This window comes from Lynx canadensis, chromosome D2 (genome assembly GCF_007474595.2).
Source record: "Lynx canadensis isolate LIC74 chromosome D2, mLynCan4.pri.v2, whole genome shotgun sequence".
Taxonomy (NCBI): domain Eukaryota; kingdom Metazoa; phylum Chordata; class Mammalia; order Carnivora; family Felidae; genus Lynx; species Lynx canadensis.
In genome coordinates, this window is record NC_044313.2 from 55,152,347 (window position 1) to 55,173,562 (window position 21,216).

The 21,216-nt window shown below is 55.2% G+C and overlaps 1 protein-coding gene and 1 non-coding gene across 2 annotated transcripts in view; one reads left to right on the plus strand and one right to left on the minus strand.

Moving 5' to 3' along the window:
- The window catches only part of LOC116738373 (cadherin-23-like), a 186,758-nt gene that overhangs the window by 62,202 nt on the left and 103,340 nt on the right, over window positions 1-21,216 (minus strand). Inside the window, exons 9-11 of the mRNA XM_032595163.1 lie at window positions 16,061-16,255; window positions 12,389-12,517; window positions 4,589-4,667 (exon numbers count right to left, since the gene is read on the minus strand). Coding sequence (XP_032451054.1) covers window positions 4,589-4,667; window positions 12,389-12,517; window positions 16,061-16,255 — 403 coding nt within the window. The remainder of the gene's footprint in view (window positions 1-4,588; window positions 4,668-12,388; window positions 12,518-16,060; window positions 16,256-21,216) is intronic.
- Window positions 18,249-18,438, plus strand: LOC115527873. Its single transcript, XR_003973092.1, has one exon. It is a non-coding gene; the product is annotated as a U2 spliceosomal RNA (small nuclear RNA).

Below are 21,216 nucleotides of genomic sequence, written 5' to 3' on the forward strand. Positions count from 1 at the left end.
CACTCTTCTACATACTTATGTGTCTTTGCTCTCTGTATGTGCATAGCTTCCCTATGAGGCTCAGGCTACTCCTACTTTCCATTTCACAGACTGAAAAACTGATGCAGGTTACACAGTCAGTGGTAGCAGGCGAGCAAGGTGGTCTGACTCTGGAACAGAGCTGCCCACAGAAATAGGATGTGAGCCACATGTGGTATTTTAAATTCTCTAGTAGCCATTAAACATTAAAAACATTCAACATTAAAAAAATAGATGAAATTAATTTTAATAATATGTTGTATTTCACTCAGTCTATCTAAAATAATATGACTTCGACATGTCATCAATATAAGACATTATTAATGAGATGCTTTATAACCTGTTTTGCATAATAAGTCTTCAAAATCCCCTGGGTTATCTTACAGACTAGCCACATATCAAGAGCTCAGTAGCCACAGGGCAACCGTACTGGCCAGCACAGCTAGCGGTCAGCACCCTGGACAGCAGCCACAGAACCTGCCCTCTCAACCGCTTCCCTGCTTAAATGGATGAAGGAAGAAATGAGTGAATAGAAGTTCCTAGGACCCCTGGGCCTGATCTTTCCTTGATAATTAATAATGCTTAATACTTTATGGCCCTTTAGAGTCTCTCTGGCACCATTTTATCTGCCATAGGGATTATTAACCCTGTACCATGGTTAAAGATTACGGGGTTAAGAGGGGTCAAACGCCTTTCTCTGACACACTGCTGCAGGTGGCAGAGCTGGACCTTGAACCCACAACTCTGGACTGCAAGTCCAGTGCTCTGTATGGGGAGGGCCACAGCTGCCCCTTGAAGCAGGACTGTCTCCATCTGGCAAAGGAAGGTGTCTGTTGAGACCCCGGGCTGGGCTGGCCTTTGGGGATGGGAGCCCCATTTTGTTCGGGTCCTGAAGGAAGTGATGCCCTTGGTGAGTGGCAGGCCAGGCACAGGCTGAGGAAGCAGATGGGGCCCGTGCCAGGTCCTCTGTGGAAAAGAACCTTGTCATTCTTCAGTCTCAGTTTGGCCACAAGAGGCTGAGAACAAATTGATGGCAATGGAGCCATAACTTACCTCTGAAGGCCTCTTTGTTCTTGGCAAAACAAAGGGGTCATTAGTAATGGCGAAAGCGCTGGTGTGCAGACATAAATCCCCCCAGCTGCAGGGCTGATAAACAGCCCAGAGGGGATGGGGGCCTCAAGGAGCCCAGCAGGTTAACCGCACGCCATGGATCACTCATGGGCTCAGACTTGTGTCCACCCACATACAGACAAAGCCACCCCCTTCCCAGGCTCTGGAGGTGCCCAGAGACTGGGTCACCCCCCGTGGCTGTCGGGACTCACACCTGGCTCTAGGAGCCACCAAGACCCTCGTTTTTCCTCTCCAATGAAAATAGCTCCCTAGTATTGAGGGCTGAAGCAGGCTCCCACAGGGTACTCAGGGCCAACTTGGGGCAGTCCATGTGAAGATGTCCTTGGGGGGCATTCCTTCTTTCTGCTTCAAGCCAAACAGACACTGGCTGAGCCTCCCAGGGAAGGGCCGAGACTTAACATCACTGGAAAGGCATGTGTGTGAGGCCAGATCCTTGGGAGACAATGTGCTTTGCAGCAGTGTCTATGGTGGTCAAATGAAGTAGAGTTGAGGCCACATCCTAGCTTTCAGTCTCCTGCTCCCCTGGGGGACTTTGCCCTTCTGCTGGTCTGCCTGCTTTAGGTTCACAGTGAAGCCAGGTTGCAGGAGGACCATGCCATCCCAGGGCCAGAGAAGGGCGGGCAGGAACAGGCAGGTGGGCAGCAGGATCGGGAGGGAAGGAAAAGGGAAACGTTTTCCTCCAGCTGGCTGAAAAGCATTTGGGTGGGGCTGTGGGTTTTGTGGCGACAAACACCCATGAAGGAGTTAAAGGACCATCAAGTCCACCCTATAAGCGAGGTCCAAGTGCTATCTTGGCAAGGATGGCAACTATTTGCTGCACGTGCTGCCCTCTCTCTTTCCACATCAGTAACAGGCTCTACCAATTGAGTACCGCACTGAGCCTGCTTGGCTTCATGGGTCCTCTTCAGGCAGCCATTACCAATCAATCACAGTTGGCATGTGAGAGGAAACCCATTTGTCAACCTTTCTAAAAAAGCCCTCAAAGCACATCTTTGCTGGTAGTGGGAATCCTATAAAGCTACGCTAAGTGCTCCAGGCCTTCCAGAAGTTTCTGCCTCCTGCCCCCACCTTTACACACATCGCCTACCTGTAGTTTCACATTCCGGGTTTCCTTTCTCATCCTGCGGTTCATACTTGGGGACCTGGCCCAGGAGAGCATGCCCCTGGAAATCTCATAGGATGCTGCCACAGGCAATTGGCCCCAGACTTCAGGTTCCAGAGCCCAGCTCAGACACCCAAGCCTCAGCAGCTCTGCCCTCCAGCCTCCTCCTCCCAGGGGATGGGGTGAGGAGGGAGAGCTGGCTGGGGCCATCTTTGAAGGCTGGAGAGGGCCTCAGGGTCTGAGGCTGGTGGCCTAGCACCCAGCATGAACCTGGAATGGACCAACACCCTGGAGGATGGCCTTTCAGTGTCACTGCAGGAATTTCCCGTCTGGCCGTGACTGCAGGCTAGCTCCTGGCTCCTTGCTCCCCACCTCATCCAGGTGGGGGTATGTCTGGAACCAGCACACAGGCAATGAGATGAGGAGACAATCCCCCACCCAGCCTGGTGTCCCCTTCACGCTGTTACCTTATCCTGACCCCTCAACTATCATCCTTGGGGTTCACTGGTGTTTCTGCAGCTCTCCAGCACAAGCCCCTTGCCCCTGGGAGGCACTTCATTTGCTTCCCAAATCGAAAAACTCATAAAGGAGACCAACACCAGCATGGGCCTCCCTCCTCTGCTCAGTGGGAGAGGGCCCCCAAATTCTGGGGGGGGGGGACTCTGCCTTCCCACAGAATGGTTTCCTTCCTAGGACTAGCTTTCCCACACCCTGGCCTAAGGACCATCTGCACCTGGGGCACTGTGAGAAAGGACCATTCCTGAGCCCCACCCTAGTTCCACAGCATGAAACTCTCCATGGGTGCCAAGGACTCTATTTTTGGTAGGAGCCCCAGGTGATCCTTGGGCATTCTGGAATTTGAAAACCCACTACCCTGGAGTCACTACCTACCTTCCTTCCTCCGTTCCTTCCTTCCTTCCTTCCTCCCTTCCTCCCTCCCTCCTTTCCTCCCTCCCTCCTTTCCTTCCTTCCTTCCTTCCTTCCTTCCTTCCTTCCTTCCTTCCTCCCTCTCTCCCTCCCTCCCTCCTTCCCTCCCTCCCTCCCTTCCTTCCACAAGTACATATTGGTGTTTACTCTGCTGAGTCTTGTGTGGGGCACCAGAATGGGGAGGAAGTGGGGTGGGGGAAGAGAGGCCCGAATCTATGCTGCTGCTGACCACATGAGCTGGGGTGGAATTTGCTTTGGGTCCTGGGCTGGAAGACACAATGGTAGTCATGCCAGCAGCTGCAGATCACAGGGAATCCACAATGCTCCTGATTTCCTGCGTTCCTGAGGATGAGGGGTGCTTCTTCCCACCAGCTAATCCCCAACTTTGCAAGGTTATTATTGGCTGCTAGCAATAAAAATAATAACAGCAACTAACACTTATAAAGGACCTTAGATCCATTAACTGGGTTCTTTACATATATTAAGTCTTCTGACCCTTAACCATCCAAGGTAGGTACTCTTACTGCTCCCATTTTATGTTTGAGAAACTGAGGTATGGAGACCATCCCAAGGCAATACACTCATGAGACTCCATCCTCTACGTTCTTCATCACTACACCTTGGTGTCTTTTGAGTTTTAGGGAAAATATGTCCCAAAAATGTTGCTCTCTGTTGTGGAGGTGTGGTCAGGAGAGGCGCCGGGGTAGACATTGGCCTGGTGGCCTGCCATCCTCCTGGCCATCAGTCTGGCCTGCCCCCATGCACTAGGCTGACCCTTCAAGGACCAGTGGGCAGGGAAGGAGGACACATGTGTGGTGGGCCGGGTACACAGGGACAGAGCCAGAGAGTGTGCGTGAGTGAGCAGCCTCTCATGGGCCTGTCACCGGCTCCCTCTCTCCAAAGCCACCCAGTCCTGGGACAGCCAAATGGAGCTGCTACATGATCCATCTTTGGGTGGGGATAGGAGGTCAGGGACGCCATCACCCAGAACCTTCTTTGTAGCCAGTCACCTTTCCACTCAACCGAGAGAGCGGGTGGGAGAGGAGGGGCTCTGTGCCTCCCTTGCGACCAGACATGAACTCCCAATGGTCAGAAATGTGATGGGAGCATGAATCAGCTGAGGTGTAGCTCTATTCATTCTAAAATGATGTACAAATGCCACCCTTTCATCAAGTCAGAAAAGAAAACAAAAACAGAGCACTGAAGGAGGTTAGATGGGCGTCCCCAATGACCCGGGCTCGGAGCCCCAAAGTGCTCAGATGCCTCGGACCTTGGACAGTGTCACACACTCCTGTCACCCGACACCACCCAGCAGCCCCCAACATCTTAGCCTCAGTCCCAAGCACCTCTCTCTCCTCCTTCCTGGCTCGTCCCTCCTTCATCCACTCAGTTCCCTTCCCAAGGCCTTACCTGAGACGATGGTGTAGCCAATCCCCCGGGGACGTCCTTTATCCTGGTCAATGGCAGTGATAACTCGCACGGTTGTGCCCTGGGCAGGAGAGAGGAGGGACCTGAGTTTGGTTGTCCAGCCCCCGGGCGGCCTCCCTGCTGCAAGGCCAGCCTAGGAAGTAGCTGCTGAGTGCTCAGGTCTCGGCTGTCCCCATCACCCTGAGGACATAACACTGAGGCCTTGGCAAACACCTCAGAGTCCCATGGGGAGGCCCAATCTTGCTGATGCTATCATTCTCTCTTCCCCTCCCCATCTGCCTCCATCTGGTGTGACCACCCAGGAAAGAAGAGCATCTAGCTGGGGGACAAGAGATCTCATCTCTATCTCAACCACGCATCAAATTGCTGTGGGACGTCAGGAGGGTTGCTGCACCTTTCTGGTGTCATTTGTCCCAGCGTAGTATGGGTAACAGCAATAACCCTGGGACCTTGCTTTCACTAGGACTTCAGTAAAGGAGAACATGGATCAATTACTCTACTAACGAAAGCATCATAAATCCTGAAAGTGAGTATCTCTAGGGATGACCCGGGAGGCCACCAAGGCCCTAGGAACCATGCCCTATCCAGCAGTACCACCCACAGTTCCTGCCTCAAATGGCTCTGTCCCACACCCTGTTCATCCTCCCTGCAGCAATGGGGGAGAAGGAGCCAGGTTCTGGGACCACCAGGATGAGGACTCGGGGGTCCCCACTTTTAGGGAGTACACAGTCTATGGGGAGGGGTCGCAGACAGATTCACAGGCACTGCTATACACACATTAGGGTGCTTAGATGCGGAAATGTACCCCGAAGTGCAGAAGTCCACCTGGAGGAGCTGGCAAAGGGTTATACGGGCAGCAACATTTTGACGGGTCATGAGAAATGAGTAGTTTTCTAGGGAGAGAAAATGATCCGGAAGGCAAACTAGGCAGCACAGGCAGAGGCCTGGAGCCATAAGACTCTCCAGGAAGAGATCCTGTCATATAATGGGCACATTCACATGTCAGTTGATGGGTCGGTTGGCTGATTGAATGAATGAACGTATACAAGACGATTCTCATTTCACCACCACCACCACTTGCTGGGTCGTCCCTTGCCCACGGCAACCTTCACCTTAGCCTCCAGGCCCTAGCACACCATTGTCTGGCCAGCCAAGCCTGTCCACCATGCCAGCCTGAGATTCTCGCCTGGGCTACAGTTCTCCCTGGTTAATAATGAGGAGGACAGGGGCGCCTGGGTGGCTCAGTCGGTTAAGCGTCCGACTTCGGCTCAGGTCATGATCTCGCAGTTCGTGGGTTCGAGCCCCGCGTCGGGCTCTGTGGTGACAGCTCAGAGCCGGGAGCCTGCTTCGGATTCTGTGTCTCCCTCTCTCTCTGCCCTTCCTCTGCTCACGCTCTGTCCCTCTCTGTCTCTCAAAAATGAATAAACGTTAAAAAGAAAAAAAAATTAAATAATGAGCAGGACAGCCCTGTCCCCATCCCCTAGGGAAATGTCAACCCTGGCATTTACATGTCTAATGATGAACTCTTGTGGCCTTGATATGCTGCCTCTCACTCATTTGCTGCTTGTCAGCTAGAGGGTGAAGTCTGCAGGCCGCGTGCTCCTGAACACCTTCTCCTGTGGAGACAGTCTTGTTCTCTGACACGGAGGCTCTCTGAGGGGGAGGGAGGCCCGGGAGCGAGACACCTCCCCTCCAGACACAGAAGGGGCATTCACCACCTCACCCACTCGGGGCAGTGCTGCCCCTGCACAGCTCTCCCTCCATCCTCTCCTGGGCCCAGGTGTGCAGCAATCTGGAACACCTCTAGGGTGGGCTGAGGGAAGGCGAGAATGTTCCAGGAGAAACACAGCCATTGCCCCGAGGCCAAGGCCGTGCAGAAAGCAGATGTGGCTCCCTCCTTGCCCCCCCCCCCCCCCCCCCCGCTGGGATAAGGATCCCGGAGCTCTGATGACACTCCCTGGAGGGAAATAGACTGTTACCAAGTCAGAGAAAGACATCATTAAATGAGCATCTCCCCAGGTGGGTTCTGAGGACCCAAAGGGGGTCAGAGCCCGGGAAGTTCCCGCTAAGGCAGGTTCTGTTCTTTCTCAAGCACTCACTCTGCTACGGCAAACGCCTGCTAGGAACTCCTTTCCCCCTCACACCTACTCCAGAAGCCCCATTTTCCGGATGAGGAAACTGAGGAACTCGAGTTACGGGGCCTGGCCGTGGTCCCGTTGCAACAAATGAATGGTGAAACCAGGGTTCAAAGTCAGATACTTTGCCTCCAAAATGCTCTTGCCCTCCAGGCAACACTGCCTGTCTACCAGCTTCTGTGATAATGACGCTGTCATTTATGAAAGTCCCTGTGATGTGGCAGGCACCAATCTAAGCACTTCACAAGCATTAGCTCATGTCACATTTGGGACCACTTACATATCCCATCCTTCCCTTGGGCTTAGTGTAGTAAAGGCTCCTAGAAGTTAGTAAAGTGACTAAAACAACAACAACAACAACAACAACCCTGTTAGCCTTTGCTCTCTTGGGCTTTCTGGTCTGATGACAGACTCTTCTCCTGTAACATCAGTTAATGGTCCCAAACCCAGGCATCTGTGTGTGTGTGTGTGTGAGGGGGGGGGGGTCATTCAGGAGGCATTCATCAGATTTGCAGCGTCTATGCTAACTGCTCCCCCCGGTATCACCCCACACAGGGCACTTTTGGGGGTGTCTGCCTTTCTGGGGGCCACTCCTCACATGGGGGGGGCCTGGATTTGTCCCCAGGGGGAGGTCCCAATGGTGTGAGTCTCGGGTGCCAGGATGGGCTTTCTAGACACGGGAACAACCCCTTCTTTTTTAGAGCCCCATGTGGTCTGGGCCCCAAACGTGTTCCAGTATGAGGGTTCCCAGGTCCCAGGCAGCCCCTGGCCTGCTGAGGGCACAGACTAGCCTGCCAGGTTAACTGGGCCCCGAGGCTACCAGAACACCTTTCCAGAAGGTCACTAAACAAGAAACCTCAAGGGGCAACTGCAGGTCTCCGGGCATACAATCCGGGAGTGGCTGGGCTGAGCTGGGCCTAGTGAGCCCCCGGAGGACTGAAACGGGGCCGGTGGTAGCCCGTGCAAATAAGGGACCTGGTGGCCAAAGAGCCCTGGAAGCACCTTCCCCACGGGCACTCCCACCCTGGGCTGCCGGTGGGGCTCCGAGGGGCCGGCAGGCAATCCAGGACGAGATGACGAGGAGGCCGGCTCTCCCCAGGAAGAGCCACACCTGAGCTTCTGGGGAGTGAGATCCAACAGACTCCTGACAAAGTTTGGGGTTTCATCTCTTTTTGGGTAAATAAATCCATTTTTAATAAAACCCTGAGCTTTTAATACAAGTGCAGCCACAAAGACTGGAAATGTTATGAGAAGGAATTAACGGGGAGGAATGGGGGCTCTTGGGATCCCACGGCTCTTGTTTCGGAGTCTCAGTAATTATATTTTCAATATACTGAAACTTACTTCCAAAGACGAGGGGATGGGGAAGCATGGCCCCTGCCTGGCCCAGAGCCAGGCCCCTAACTGGCTGGCCCTCCAGCTAGGGGCGGGGTTGGCTGGGAGAATAGGTGGGAAGGCCCAGGAGGGTCAGGGAAGGGTCCACCCTGCCACGAGGCTCTTCCTGTCACAGGAACCCATGTTGTAAGCAGGAGGCCTCCTGGGAAAGGAGGCTCCCCTGAGAGGTTAAGGGGGCACAGGCCCCCAGGGTCCCGGCTCCTGGTGGCAGATAGAGCAGTATGGTGACGGGGTTCGGGGTTTGACTGGTGCCAGGCTGTCTGGGCTGCGAACCCTTCGAGTGAGTTACTTGATCTCTCGCTGCCTTGTTTTCCCCATCTATAAAATGGGTATCATGACAGCCTCCACCCCTGAGCAACTGATATTTGTGAAGCACTTGGAACTGCACCCAGGACGCACAGCAAATGCTATAGACGTGACAGTCAGTGTTCACGGGGACCACCGTGAGCATCTGATGCAAGCTGAGTTGCCTCTCCGTAGGGAGCGCATGCATGTGATGTTCCAAAGGACTTCGGCACGTTCAGACTCCCTAGCACTCCAGAAACATACCACGCGTTCTACGGGTAAGGTGTTTTCTGGGTGTCCTATAGAGAGAGCAGCTAACAGCCCAGGGAGAGCTAGCACTGGTTAAACACCTACTCTGTGCCAAGCACCGCGCTGGGCACCCAACACAGGTACTCTCACGTTTTCCTCACAAGCCCCAGTGCGGGGGAATATGTGAGGAAACGGAGGCTCAGAGGGTTCCAGAATTGGTCTCAAGTCCCAAAGTGTGGGGAGTGGGTGGGGTGCGGATGACTGGGGAATGGAGGGCTGGGTTGAGGTGGGTCTGGGGGACTCCACGGCTGGCAGAGGTGACAGGCCTGGGGCTCTGTGCCCACTAGGTGTGCCAAAGCCAGGGGTGGGGGAGGTGTGCGAAACAGCCCCTGCCTCCGAGGTCTGGGTACTGGCGGGGAAGTCGGGGGCGGAGCTGAGAGGAGCTCAGACTTCTCTAGAAGGGACTTGTGTCTCCCTTCTGTGTGGCCTGCCTTTTCCAAAGCAGCCAGCCAGGACAGGAGCTGGAGCTATAACCCATCAGGCTCTGCCGGGCCTCAGGGGTCCCAGCCCACCTCTCTCCCCTGGGACTGCTTTCCTGGTTCCATGACAGGATTAAGGACTTGAATGGTGGACACAGTTTGCTTCAGGAGGTGGGAGGTGCCCGTGGGGGGAGGGGGCCCGTGGGGGCTGCAGGGGACTTCCGACAAGAGCTGCCACAGCAGATTCTGAGGCAGAAAATCCTATTTCTCAGTCCTTAATTCCAGTCAATTCCAGTCAAAGGGCTGATAGGCATCAGCTGGCAGTAATTTGTGCAGTTTATCCGCTCTTTTCACCTTCTATCGGTCCTTCACTGACGGGCAGGTCGACATGCCGCTGCTCGAGTGAGGAAATTAAAATTTGATGCAATAATCCCAAATAAGAAGGATTTTATTAGGTAATATATACACTTTAGATGAGGCATGCTGGCCCGATACACTGATAGAGAGAGGCATACATGCTGGGAGCCGCAGATAAAGAGGAAGAGTGAGGCAGAGTGGGCCGGGGTCCGAATGGAGGCCCCGAGGCCAGCAGAGGCAAGGCTGGGAGTGGGGATGCCTGGGTCCTCGGGTCGAGGAGGCTGGGCCTGCCACAGTGCTCCTTGGCCCCGGCCGGCCTGGGAAGTACTGAGTTAAGTCAGGATTCCACACTGTAAAGGGACACGCAGGGCCCGGATCAAGGCATGGAAACCGATTAGAAGCCTGGGAAAATCACGCTTGGAGTATATGGGAATCGGCCTGCAGCAGAAAAAGCTGTGCTAGGGACACACAAGTGACAGTGCTCCTTTTAAGTGTGGGGACAGGGTGGAGAGGCCGAGCTGTGTGCCCACGAGAAGATTCTGTGGGTGCCCGGGAAAGTCTGAAACCTCCCCCTTACTTCCTCGTCTGGTTCCCCTGAGCCCAGTCGTGACCTAAGTGGTGGGGCTCACACCTGCTCCCTGGGAGCTCCTGGGGCATTGGCTTTAGTGGCCTCACAGTGCCAAAGGGACAACCGACTCATAACCACTGTGACCGAATGCCTCACTGGGTACTCTACACAAGCATGCAACCTCTAATCCTTGAAGCCCTCGGGGGATGGAGACACTACTGTAGATATTCCCAGTCTGTTTCCCAGTGAGGAAGCCATCCAGAGTGTGTGTGATTTGGCCAAGGTGCGGGGACCTGCTCCCAGTTTCCCTGGCTGCCTGGTCGCCATCACATCCTCACTTCAACCAACAAGTTGGCTTTGAGCATCTTCTCTGCACTCAGCCCTGGGCACGATGCCCTGGGAGACCCACTGGAAGCCTGAGACCGGGTCCCAGAGACTCAGGTACCTTGACTACCAGGAGCTCCAAAATAACCCACTCACACGTCGGTGAACATTATAGGGACAACTATAATTCAGTGGTAAATTATGCAACACAGGGAGGGCTGAGGGAAAGAAATGGCTGGTTATGTCTACGGGCTGGTGAGGATAAAGCTAGGAAAAAAAAAATCAAAGAAAGGTGGCCAGTGAGCTGGGAACCAACAGACGGGCAGATTTTGTACTGGTGATAGGAGTGGCCATAAGGGGTGATGAGGATGGCAGGATGGTGAGAGGGCTGGTCTGACCAGGACATCGTTTGTTCGTTCGTTCGTTCATTCATTCATTCACTCCACAAACACATCCTTAGCACCCCTGATGTGCTCTGCCCACAGCAGTCCCAATCCCTGCCCAACTACGCTTCCAGTCTAGCAGGGAAGGAGAGGCTGAGCCAGCTGTCCAAGAGCGCTGAGTGCTAAGAAGGGGACATCTAGGGGCCAGGGACAGTTGGAAGGGCCTATCTTCTCTGAAAGGCCAGGGAAGGACTCCCTGGGCTGACAAGATGTGGGGGTAGCAAAGAGACTTTGGAAGGAGATAGCCTTTAGCCTCAAAAGCTAGAGGTCCTGCTGTCCATGGACCACTAAGAAAGAGAAGGTGGGGGGGGGGGCATTGAGATGTTCCCCTCCACCCCAAAAACATCTCCAGATGCCTGCAGCAGGAGACTAAAAAGGATCTTGCCTGTTACGTCCTCCAGCCCATACCCGGCCCCAAGAAAGACGTGGCTACTACCCCCACAAACCCGGAGACTAAAGCACAGTGCTTCGAGGATGCCATGGTCAGGATGGACCACAGCCTCCAAACTGGAGGTCAGGCTTCCCTGGCCTGGGGTGGCCTTACAGGTACAGTCTTCACCCTGATCAAGGGAAGCCTGCCTTTCACTGATAACCTAATCCTGTGAGCCTATGCAGGTGTGCATGTGGGTGCCCTGCTTTGCTCTCCAAGTTGTGTGTCTTTCCTCTAAGCACACCGAGCTCTGTCAAAAGGAAGGGCACGTTTTTCTTTCCACAGGAAAGACTCCCCAAGCTGCATGTCCAGGGTTGCACCTGCCGAGAGGAGCCAGCGTTTCTTAATTTATCAGCCCAGTGTGTGTTTTAGTCGAGTTTGCACAAAACCACGGATGGCGACCAGGCAAGGGATGGGCGAGTGAAGCTGCCCGCTCCCAGCCCCTGCCAAGCAGGCAGTAGCACGTCTGGGTCTCGAAGATTCCCAGTCACAACCGACTGAACCAGAGGCAGACACAGAGCCCAAGGGCAGCCAATCTCCAGGCTGGCTGGAGATCTGTGACTGTGCAACGTGGCACAAAATCACGAGCACGGCCAATCAGGTGCCTCTTTTGGAAACGTGGACTTGAGAAATCCAAAGACACAGCAGTTAAGAGAAGAGCCAGGCCAGAGAGGGTTGGGGAGAGGGGGGTAAACGGCCGCCATCTTAGGCAGCACTGGTTGGCTGGGAGAGGCAGCTCGACCCACGAATATGGCTGAGCCCAAATCTGTTTGGGTAAGCCTGGCTGAGTCCAGATGTGCTCTCCAGACCAGGCTGGTTCCGCAGGCATCCCTAGTATCCCACATAAATCTTTCTGAGCTGCTCCTGTTTGTTTATGCTAGTAAGTCTTTGTGTTTTGCTTCTTGGAACCCTCTGGGGATGAAGTGAGAGGGTGAGGACACGGGGTGCGGTATGAAGAGGGGGTTGGGTTTTCACTGTGCCAAGACACCCATCACTGACATGCGCAGGGATTGAAGGGAATAAGAAATGCCAAGGAAGAGTCTGTCCTACCAAACAGGGCCCCCGTCCCCAACGGAAGCTCAGAGGGAAGCCCCACGAGGGCCAGGGAGCATCTTACCGGAGGAGAATGCTCATAGATGTTAGTGCTGTAAGGCAGGTTGATGAAGATAGGGTCCATGTCCTGGACATCTGTGATGATGATGGCCAAGTTGGCCAGGGTGGACAGAGGCCTGGTCTTGTCTTGATCCTTAGAGGACAGAGAATACACAGCCTTAGGTTGTGACATTGTTGACACACGTACACACACACACACACACACCCCTGCACACACGACACCCATGTGCACAAACCTGTGTGTCTATGTACGCACAGGTTCCCGCACTCCTGCACAAAGATCGTTAGTACACAGAAGTTCAAGAACTCTAAGAACCCACGGTGATCTCTGACCTGTGCAGGAAAACGCAAACAGGGCCCCCAAGGCCCAGCAGAAGGTGGCTTATCCAGTGTCACAGAGGAGGGTTAGGGTAGATCCCCCCCCCGCCCAGCCTAGCCCTGATCATGCTGGACACCTCACGTGTGGGATGACCGGCTTGGGGTAAAGAGACAGTGCTGTCCTTAGCAACTTCTCTTGATTCAGGCAGAGGCCACTGGCTGCCGTCATGCCTACTTCCTGCCCCCTCTCACCCCAGGGCAGCAAGGGAAGGACCAGGATGGGCGTTCCTCAGAAGAAAGGCCCTCTCACAGGACAGGGGGCTAGTCGGAGACCTGTATCCCTGCCCCCTCCCCATCTGCACCCAGGGTTTAGTGGTCGAGCAACTTTTCTGACAGAACAGCGGGGGGAGCTCCGGGGCATGTGACATTTGGGGGACTCCAGGAAGAAATCCTGAGAGGTCGTGTAGGCCATCCCCCTGCGGCCAGGCAGGCCGTGTTTAAACCCTCCTAGTCAATTGGAAGTTTAGTCTTACGAAAGCTCACCAAGAGAGGAAATCAGAAACACATCTTCTATTACCCCCAAATACACAGCCCCCCATGATAAACTGATTAAATAGCCCACTGCTATCGAATAACGATAGCCAAGAGGAACAGAAACTACACGCTGAATACACGTTTCAGTACCAGGCACTGTGCTCGCACCTTGTTTGCTTTTGTAGATACTATGTGCCCATTATTCAGATATGTTCACTGAGACTCACAGAGATTAAGTAACTTGCCCAGAGTCACGCAGATGGTGCATGTGTAGCCCAGACTCAAACTCAGATCCTTTTGCAATACAAACCTGCCCTGTTTTGATCCGGGGCCCTGACGTCATCTCAGCCCCTGACTTGCTGGGTCACTCTGCCTAAGTTCTCTTCCTTCGTGGGGTCTCAATTTCCTTCTCTGGGAGACGAAGGGGCTCAACACAATGACCTCCGTGGACCCTCAGGCCTGTAAATTCTCTGGTCTGGGATTTGAGAGTGACCTTCCTCTGATGGGGTCTCCCTTGGTCTGGGGTGACCTGACTGATGCAAAGCATTCTCCCCATTTCAACAAGCCTAGAACTTGTTCCTGCCCTCCAGGTACACAGGTGCAGCAGTAGAGTCTTTGGGGGGGAGAGGGCAAGTTGTCCTAAGAGTCCTCAGGGACAGTCACGGAGAGGGTGAGGGACTTTGGGGATGAGGGGTGGGTGCGGTAGGGTGGGGGAGAGTCTGGACGCAGGAGGAGCTGGGCAGAGGATCCACCAGGGAGACACCTTCCCAGACTCTAAGACAATGGAACCCACAGCCCAGGCTTGGGGGCTGCCCGTGGTAAGAGCTCTCCACCAGGGACCTGAACAACCAGGCAGACAGGGCCAGAGTGGGAGGAACAGAAAGCCCCTTGACCTTCGGAGCAGGGGAGGCCAGTGACCCTCATTTGCCGTTAGCAGTCTTCTGTGGGCAGCTGGCTTTGTCCGGCCTGGCACGTGCCCTCCCCTCCGTCCCGCAGTCCTGGGGCCACAGCCTTGCCCCCACCACAGACGTCCCCACGCAGCCTATCTCGGATTCCACGGCTGGGGAATGGGGATGGCAGAGGGCACCCTGGCAGGGCAGGCGACACGCTGGGCTCCCAGCTGCCACTCTGGGGCCTGCAGCTCTCGGCAGCCGTCTCCGGGGAAGTCCTCACATTTCCCCACCTGGTGCCCACCCCGTGGCGGCTGGGGCCCCAGCCTGGTCCCTGTGATGCCACACAGGAGACTCTCCTTGGGGAAATGCCCAGCAGCCAAGGGCACAGCACGGGTCCTAGGGGGGACTGTGCAGGTGCAGGAGCCATCAATATCGAAGGGCTGCTCCCGTTCTATTGCTTCAGGGCCTGAGCGCTGGGAGATTAACAGCAATTTAACTGTATTCACCGTCTCAGCTTGAGCCCAGGCCTCTTGACAGGCCCGGCCACCCAGACCTGAGCCTGTGCCCGGCTCTGGTCTCTCCCCCACCAGCCCAAAGCCATTTTTACGGAAGATGGAGATTACTCCACAGGGACAGGCTCATAGCAAGAAAGAGAGCAAGCGTCTGTGCATTTCTGGGCCCCGGTGTGGGCAAATGGCGGGTGGCGGGAGGGACACCGCAGCTGGGTGCGGGGGCAAGGGAGTGCACAAGGGTGCAGGTGCATGCAGAAAGCGGACCCTGCTCTCGCAAGCCCCGTCGGTCCCAGAAGTCAGGTTTACTAACAGCAGCACACATGGCCTCCCAGGCGACGAACACGGAACCAGGGGAGAAAGGGAAGAACGTGAATGTCTCCTGCGGTGGCCTCCCCAGAAAAAGAGTGCGTTTCCTGGTTCTTGGGGCCTCTCTCCACCTTGCCCAAGCCTGGGGGAGCCCCGCCTTTCACACTGGATCCTCGACCTAGTCTGTGTGTCTTACCCCAGGATCCGGGCTCTGTGACCTGCCAAGCGGAGCCCCCAGCACCACTGGCAGTCCCCGCTGCAGCGACACGGGGCCAGAGGGTGTGTGTCAGGTGATAAGGGACAAACGGCCACCGGCTCTTGCCCTGCGGCCTGCTGAGGGCTCCGGCTGTGCCTGGAGAAGAGGCAGGAGCAGGCAAGACAGGAAGGCAGGGGTAGGAGCCTGCTTAGGGTGTGGCCTGCCTGTCCCTCAGGTCCTCCCGAACAGCAGGCGACAGAGGCCGAGCCGCTGTGATGTTCTGGAAACTCAGAAACTCCTGGCCGTGGGGGCCCTGGACAGGTGGCTGATAAGCCAGGTTTGAATGCTCGCTCCCTGCTACTCGTCGGCTTGTGAGTCTCAACAGCGTCAGCCATATAACCGGACGATGATTCTCTCTTTCCTCCCTCTCCTCGCTAACTGAACCCGGAATTTCCAGGTCCCAGAATGGTCCTTGGAGCACATAGCGTGCCCTACTCAGGATGCCTGGACCCTCTGGTCCCTGCATGTTGGGTGGTGTCACAACATAGCTGGCTTCCCACCTCGGCCTGACGTTCCAGAGAGCAAGGGGACACCCCACACCACGGATGTCCTGTGGGATTACCAGCGCGGGCACGGGAGTGAAGCTGCTGAGTCACCACCGACACCCGAATGGCTCCCGTGCCTCAGTTTCTTCGTCTGTAACATGGGTCACTTGGTATTTATTACTTATGAGCTGGGGCTGCCGTGGGGATTCATGGAGACCATCCACCCGAGTGCTCAGCCCAGCCCGGCCCTTGGTCTCCCTGTGACTATCGCCAGCATCACGATGGCTGAGCCTGACCAGCAGGGAAGGACGCCGATGTCCCGTTGCTCTCCCCCGGGGTGGGGGGGGAGGCAGACATCCACGCGGGACTCACCGTGGCGTTGACGGTGAGCTGGTAGGCCTGCGTAGTCTCGTAGTCCAGCTCCCGGATCACCGTGACGATGCCGCGGGCACTGTCGATGGCAAAGAACAGGGAGGGGGGCTGGAAGGAGTAGAGGACACTGCCGCCCGCACCCAGGTCGGGGTCCGTGGCGTTCACAATGAAGATGGGTGTCCCCACCGGTGTGTTCTGGGGGTGAAGCAAAGCAAACAAAAGGGTGAGAAGTGCTCGGAGCAGCTGCCTTCGTCGGTGACTATTCCCCCGAAGCCCATTAACCACGTCCCTCCAGCCAACCGGACCTGCAGCTTTGTCATTTTTATTCTAAGAGGGTTCAGAGGAATTTAAAATGCAGTATCTGGTGTGTGTTTTTTTTTTTTTTTTTCCTTTTTTTGATGGCCTCCTGGTGGCCGTAACAGCACCAGTTCTAAAGATGATCTGCTCATCCTGGAGTTCTGGATGAGGGCCTTTTGGTCCCCAAGCCCCCTGTTTCTTGGCGGTGCTGATTCATCCGTTGAGTGCCCCTTTCTGCCCAAGCCTCGGGCTCGGGGGGTTCGGTGGGGCACCTGGGAGTCAGTGTGTCGGGAGGTTCAAGGGCAGGGAGCTGACAGGTGTGCACTACAGGCAGGTGGCCGGGGGCCCCGAGGGCTTTGCTGGCAGCATAGAGGTTACTCGGATTGCCCTGGGGTAGGGCATCCACAAGCCATCCCTGGGCCATGGCAGCCCGCCACGAGAGGCCCACAAGACCCACTCCAATATTACTACCTCCTGGGAGCCTGCCATGATTCCCTCTGCTATACACTACGTACGGACCCCTGCCCTTTTCCGACTTGGGGTCTTTGGTGAAATATTGCTTCCTTATGGAATCTTCTAGACCCTTAAGGCAGGTCAGCCCCTCCCCCGCCCCCACCCTCCCCCGCTGTTTATATTAAGGTTCCCACCTCACCCTGGATGTTTTCATCATCCACATATCTTCTATAATTCCTTGGCCCCCACCTGTCTTCCCTCACAGCGCCCGTGCCCCGTGGAAGCCACAGGGCTCCAGCTGCCTTGCCTAGCACAGTGCCTGGCACACGGCAGGTGTTCAGTCAGTGTCCTCTCTCAAGACATGCGCGAGCCGCCCAGAGAGCGCTCAGCACATTCTCGGGATCTGTTTGCATCTCTGCCCGACGGTCAGCTCTCGTCGCCGCAGCGCCCGCCACAGGGCCTGGCACGCGAGCCACGCCGGCAAAACGCTGGGCGAAGGAACTGATTCATAATTTAGTGAGCTCTGGGCACATCTGAAGATGGGCAAGCTAATGAGGCTCTTCGTGGAGACGAGAGGGTAAAAACAATCCCCGCTCCCGTCGACTGACTGTTACGTGCCAGGTCCTGTGCTGTGCGCTGCGTCTGTCACCTCTGTGACAAGTAGCTTTCTACGTGGCAGCTAGTATCCGGTTTAGGAAGCTAAGGCTCAGAGAGGTGAAGTGCCTTGCCCAAGGCACACAGCTAGGCAATGGTAGAAGGTGGCCTTGAAATCAGGTCCAATTCTAAGCCACCGATCTTAAGCTCTACGCTAAATACTTCTCTAAAACACCCATGGCAGTTCTCGTCCTGACTCTTCTGTGTGAAGGGGTCAGCTGCCAGCCTGAGTGAAGCCTCCTGGCCAGGAGTGTGGGACTAGCCCGTAAGTTCCCTGAGGGCAGAGACAGTATTCCTGGTCCTGCGTTTTTTTCACGCTGGGATAATGACTGGGTCCCTTCCGACACCTGCAGGGTCTCTCTCGAGGAAGGCATCCGCGTTGCTGCCTCCTGTCTGTGCTGCTGGCCATGACGTGGGCCCTGTGTCACCGCTTTGAGCAACTTCTTTCACTGGGGCATGCTGGCAACCCTTCCCCGGGGACTATCTGCTTGAGTGTTCTTTACAAGACCCTGCTTAGGCTGGAAGGGGCCTCGGGAGAACGATGTGATGGAGTTGCCATTGTTTCTTTCTGAGTGTGCTGATTCTCCCCCATCGCTGAGCATGTGTCAGGCTGAATAAACAGGCTCATAACCTGTCCTTCTCCCACCAGCACTGAGCACAGGAGGCAGATAGGGAGGCCCCTCTCCTCCACACCATCCATGACTCCCCAGTGCCCCTTTGCATAGGACACAGGCCCTCATGGTCTGGCCCCGTCTCCTCCTTCATACTTTATTTCCTGGCAGGTATCCCTTCGTGGCCTTTAGCTAAGATCATGTGTAGCATCTATTCTTATCAGTTTAATATTTCCTGGTAGGTTGAGCTATTTGTACTTTCCAAACCCAGCAGGCTGCCTCACACCTTGGAGCCTCTGAACCTCCTTTTCCTTTGCTAGGCTTTCCCTCCTCAGCTCGGTGGCTTGGAAAACAGATGCTCTCTTTCCCTCCAGAAGAGCATCAAGTGTGCAAGGGGGCAGAGCGGACAAGTGCCAGGATTTCAGGGGTCGATAGGCCTCTGCTGGAGCCCCAGCCTCACTGTGTGTCTTTGGGTTCCTTAATCTCTCTGATCCTTAATCTCCTCTCTGTCCACCGGAGTCAATAACGTCCCATAAGGTTAGTGTGAAGAGAACGTAAGCTCAGGAGTGCAAATTTCCCAGCATGTAATAAGTGCTTAGAAGTTGGCAGTTGCGATTTTTGTCATCTGGTGGCTTCCAGAAGACTTGTAGACAAGAATGCCTTCGAGGGGAGGGCAGGCAGGTGTCAAGACGCACGATGAATATTAATAATACCGTGCTGGGCATCCTCTGTCTGCACCCTCCAGATGCACAGAGTACCCTGCTCTGTCTCCCCACCCCCCTGCCCCCTGCAAGACCTCAGTGGACAGCATCCACCCCCAGGCTCCCTTGCAGACTAGCTTCTGCCAGGGGGAGGTGCTGGCAGGAGCTCAGAGTTTGGGAAAGAGGCAGGAGGAGAAGGACCCTGGGGGATACTTTTCCACTCCCTCCAGCTCCAGGCCAGCCGCCCCTCCTCCCTGGCTGCAGCCTTCAGTGGGGTCCAGGCAGGCAGCGCTATCCCCTCCCCTTTTCCCTGCAGCCCTAAGGGCTGCTGCTGGTCTCAGGTGCCTCAACAGCCCTTCATGCCCCCTCGCCCTGCCCACCTGCTGTAAGATGTCTCTTCACTGAAATGCCTTTATTGGAACTGAGATGAACTGTTCCCCGGGGATCTGATGGATACAGGCACTCTGCACATACATACCCGGGGCCACCGCACGCAGGGCCCCGAAGTCTGAGGCCCTCTGGCACTGGGCTCACTGGAGCCGGTCCCCGCCCTCACATGCCACCACGACGGCACGGGGCTCAAGGAGATCTTTACAAGCCTCTCAGCCAAACTACAGTTCTCCCTCTAGATCCAACACGCACAGCACACGTGAGCACCGGAGCCAGCCTAACCCTCCAAGCCATTCCATCAGGGCCTGGGTTCTGCCACCGGAGGGAGGGACATGTTCCCATTTCAGAGCAGCCAGCCCCCTGTGAGGCCGCTAGACAGCACTTCAGAGTACACCCCACACGGAGCCAGCGCCCAGAGGGGAGGGATGGCTCCCTCGAGAATGTCAGCTCTGCAGCCCCCTGCCTCGGGGAGCAGGGGACATTTCACCCGTGCATACCTCACGGTCCGGGGCAAAGGCTCTCTGGGCAACTGATTAGAGGATTTAAAGCGAGATCCAAGAAGACAGGGGAAAGGGGGAAAAAGAGGGAATGGCCCTGTGTCTGACCTTCTTAGATTATGTTTCATGCCCAGCAGTGAAAACCCATTTAATTTGTGCGTAACTTAGGAAAGGTTTTAAACGGGCCTGGCAAAGAGCCATTCATATACTTAGAAGGGACAAGCCATTGGAGGGAAAAGAATGCTGACTTCCTGCTTTTCAGGTCCCGGGTGCCATGCTCTATCAGGGGAATGGGGCGGGGGGTGGTGCTCATCAGCACCGACAAGGGGGCTTTTCCAAGTACAAAGCTATTTCATGCGAATGTGCAGATGTACCCCCTTTAAAGATCTGCCCCTTCAATGCAAGCAGATTTCTTCTGTGAAGCCAGGTACACCTGGGCTTCCAAGCAGACAGTAGAACTTGGTGACTCAGAGCAGAGATGCTGAGTTAGACTACCCCCCCGCCCCCCCACCACCCCCCCCCCCGCAAGTTTGAGTCCCAGCCTCTCTCTCCACTTATTGGCTGGAGACCTCAAACTTACACTGTTGAACTTACTCTTTTGGCTCAGTTTCCCTGTACCAGGGAAAATGTAAAAATGGAGTTGTTAACAGTACCTACCTCCAGGGTTGTAAGAAAGAATTAAGTGAGACAAGGTACGGAAAAAAAAAAAAAAAACCCAAAAAACTTCTTGCTGAGCCAGGCACACGGCAATATTGAACCATACTCAATAAATGGTCGTTGCAATTATTATTATGGTAATAAAATACCATCACAAGCAGGGTGAGACGAGCTCTATTTAAAGGGAGATATTAAAAACAGCCAATCAATCTCTTCATCATCAACCTAGACAAACGGGCATTTAAAAATTCAGAAAGAGAACATCTTTGTTGATTGGTTCATGGCTGCTGCGGACAGATCCAGGGTAGGAGAAGATCTGGAGACCCTCCCCAGCCGGTTTGGAGGGCCTGGGAGAGGAGGGCTGGGGTCTGGGGAAGGGGTCGGAGGGGGGGCCTGGAGACAGCTCCTGAACCCGAGGCCAGGCCTGACCATGCACCACTCGGGGACGGCTTGCATGTAGGAGCAGGAAGGAGCCTTGGGGATTATCCAGTCCAGCCACGATTGGAAATATGATGCCTCGCCTTACATATAGTGCTTTATTTGCCCCATCCAGAGACTGCCAACCCCTGCCTCCCCACCCACACTTTTTCTAAGTAAAGATGCTCTTTGTACTCACAGTTCTGCTCAAGGGGATGGATGTAGGCAGCCACGTTTGTACCAAGCGCCTTCAGACCTAGGCCACATCTGATTGGTCCAGGGGTAATCACCTGACTCAAACAGGCCAATCAGATGGGGCCTTGCAAGTCAAACCAATTTTCTGCACAAACCTGACAAAGGTTCTTGCTATCTGTTCGGGCTGGGGTGGGCACCATGGCAAGCAGAAAGCCACAGTTACCAGGCAGCAGAGAAGCCACGGGCAGGCCAAGGAAGCCCATGTGCAGCGATGACAATGAGCA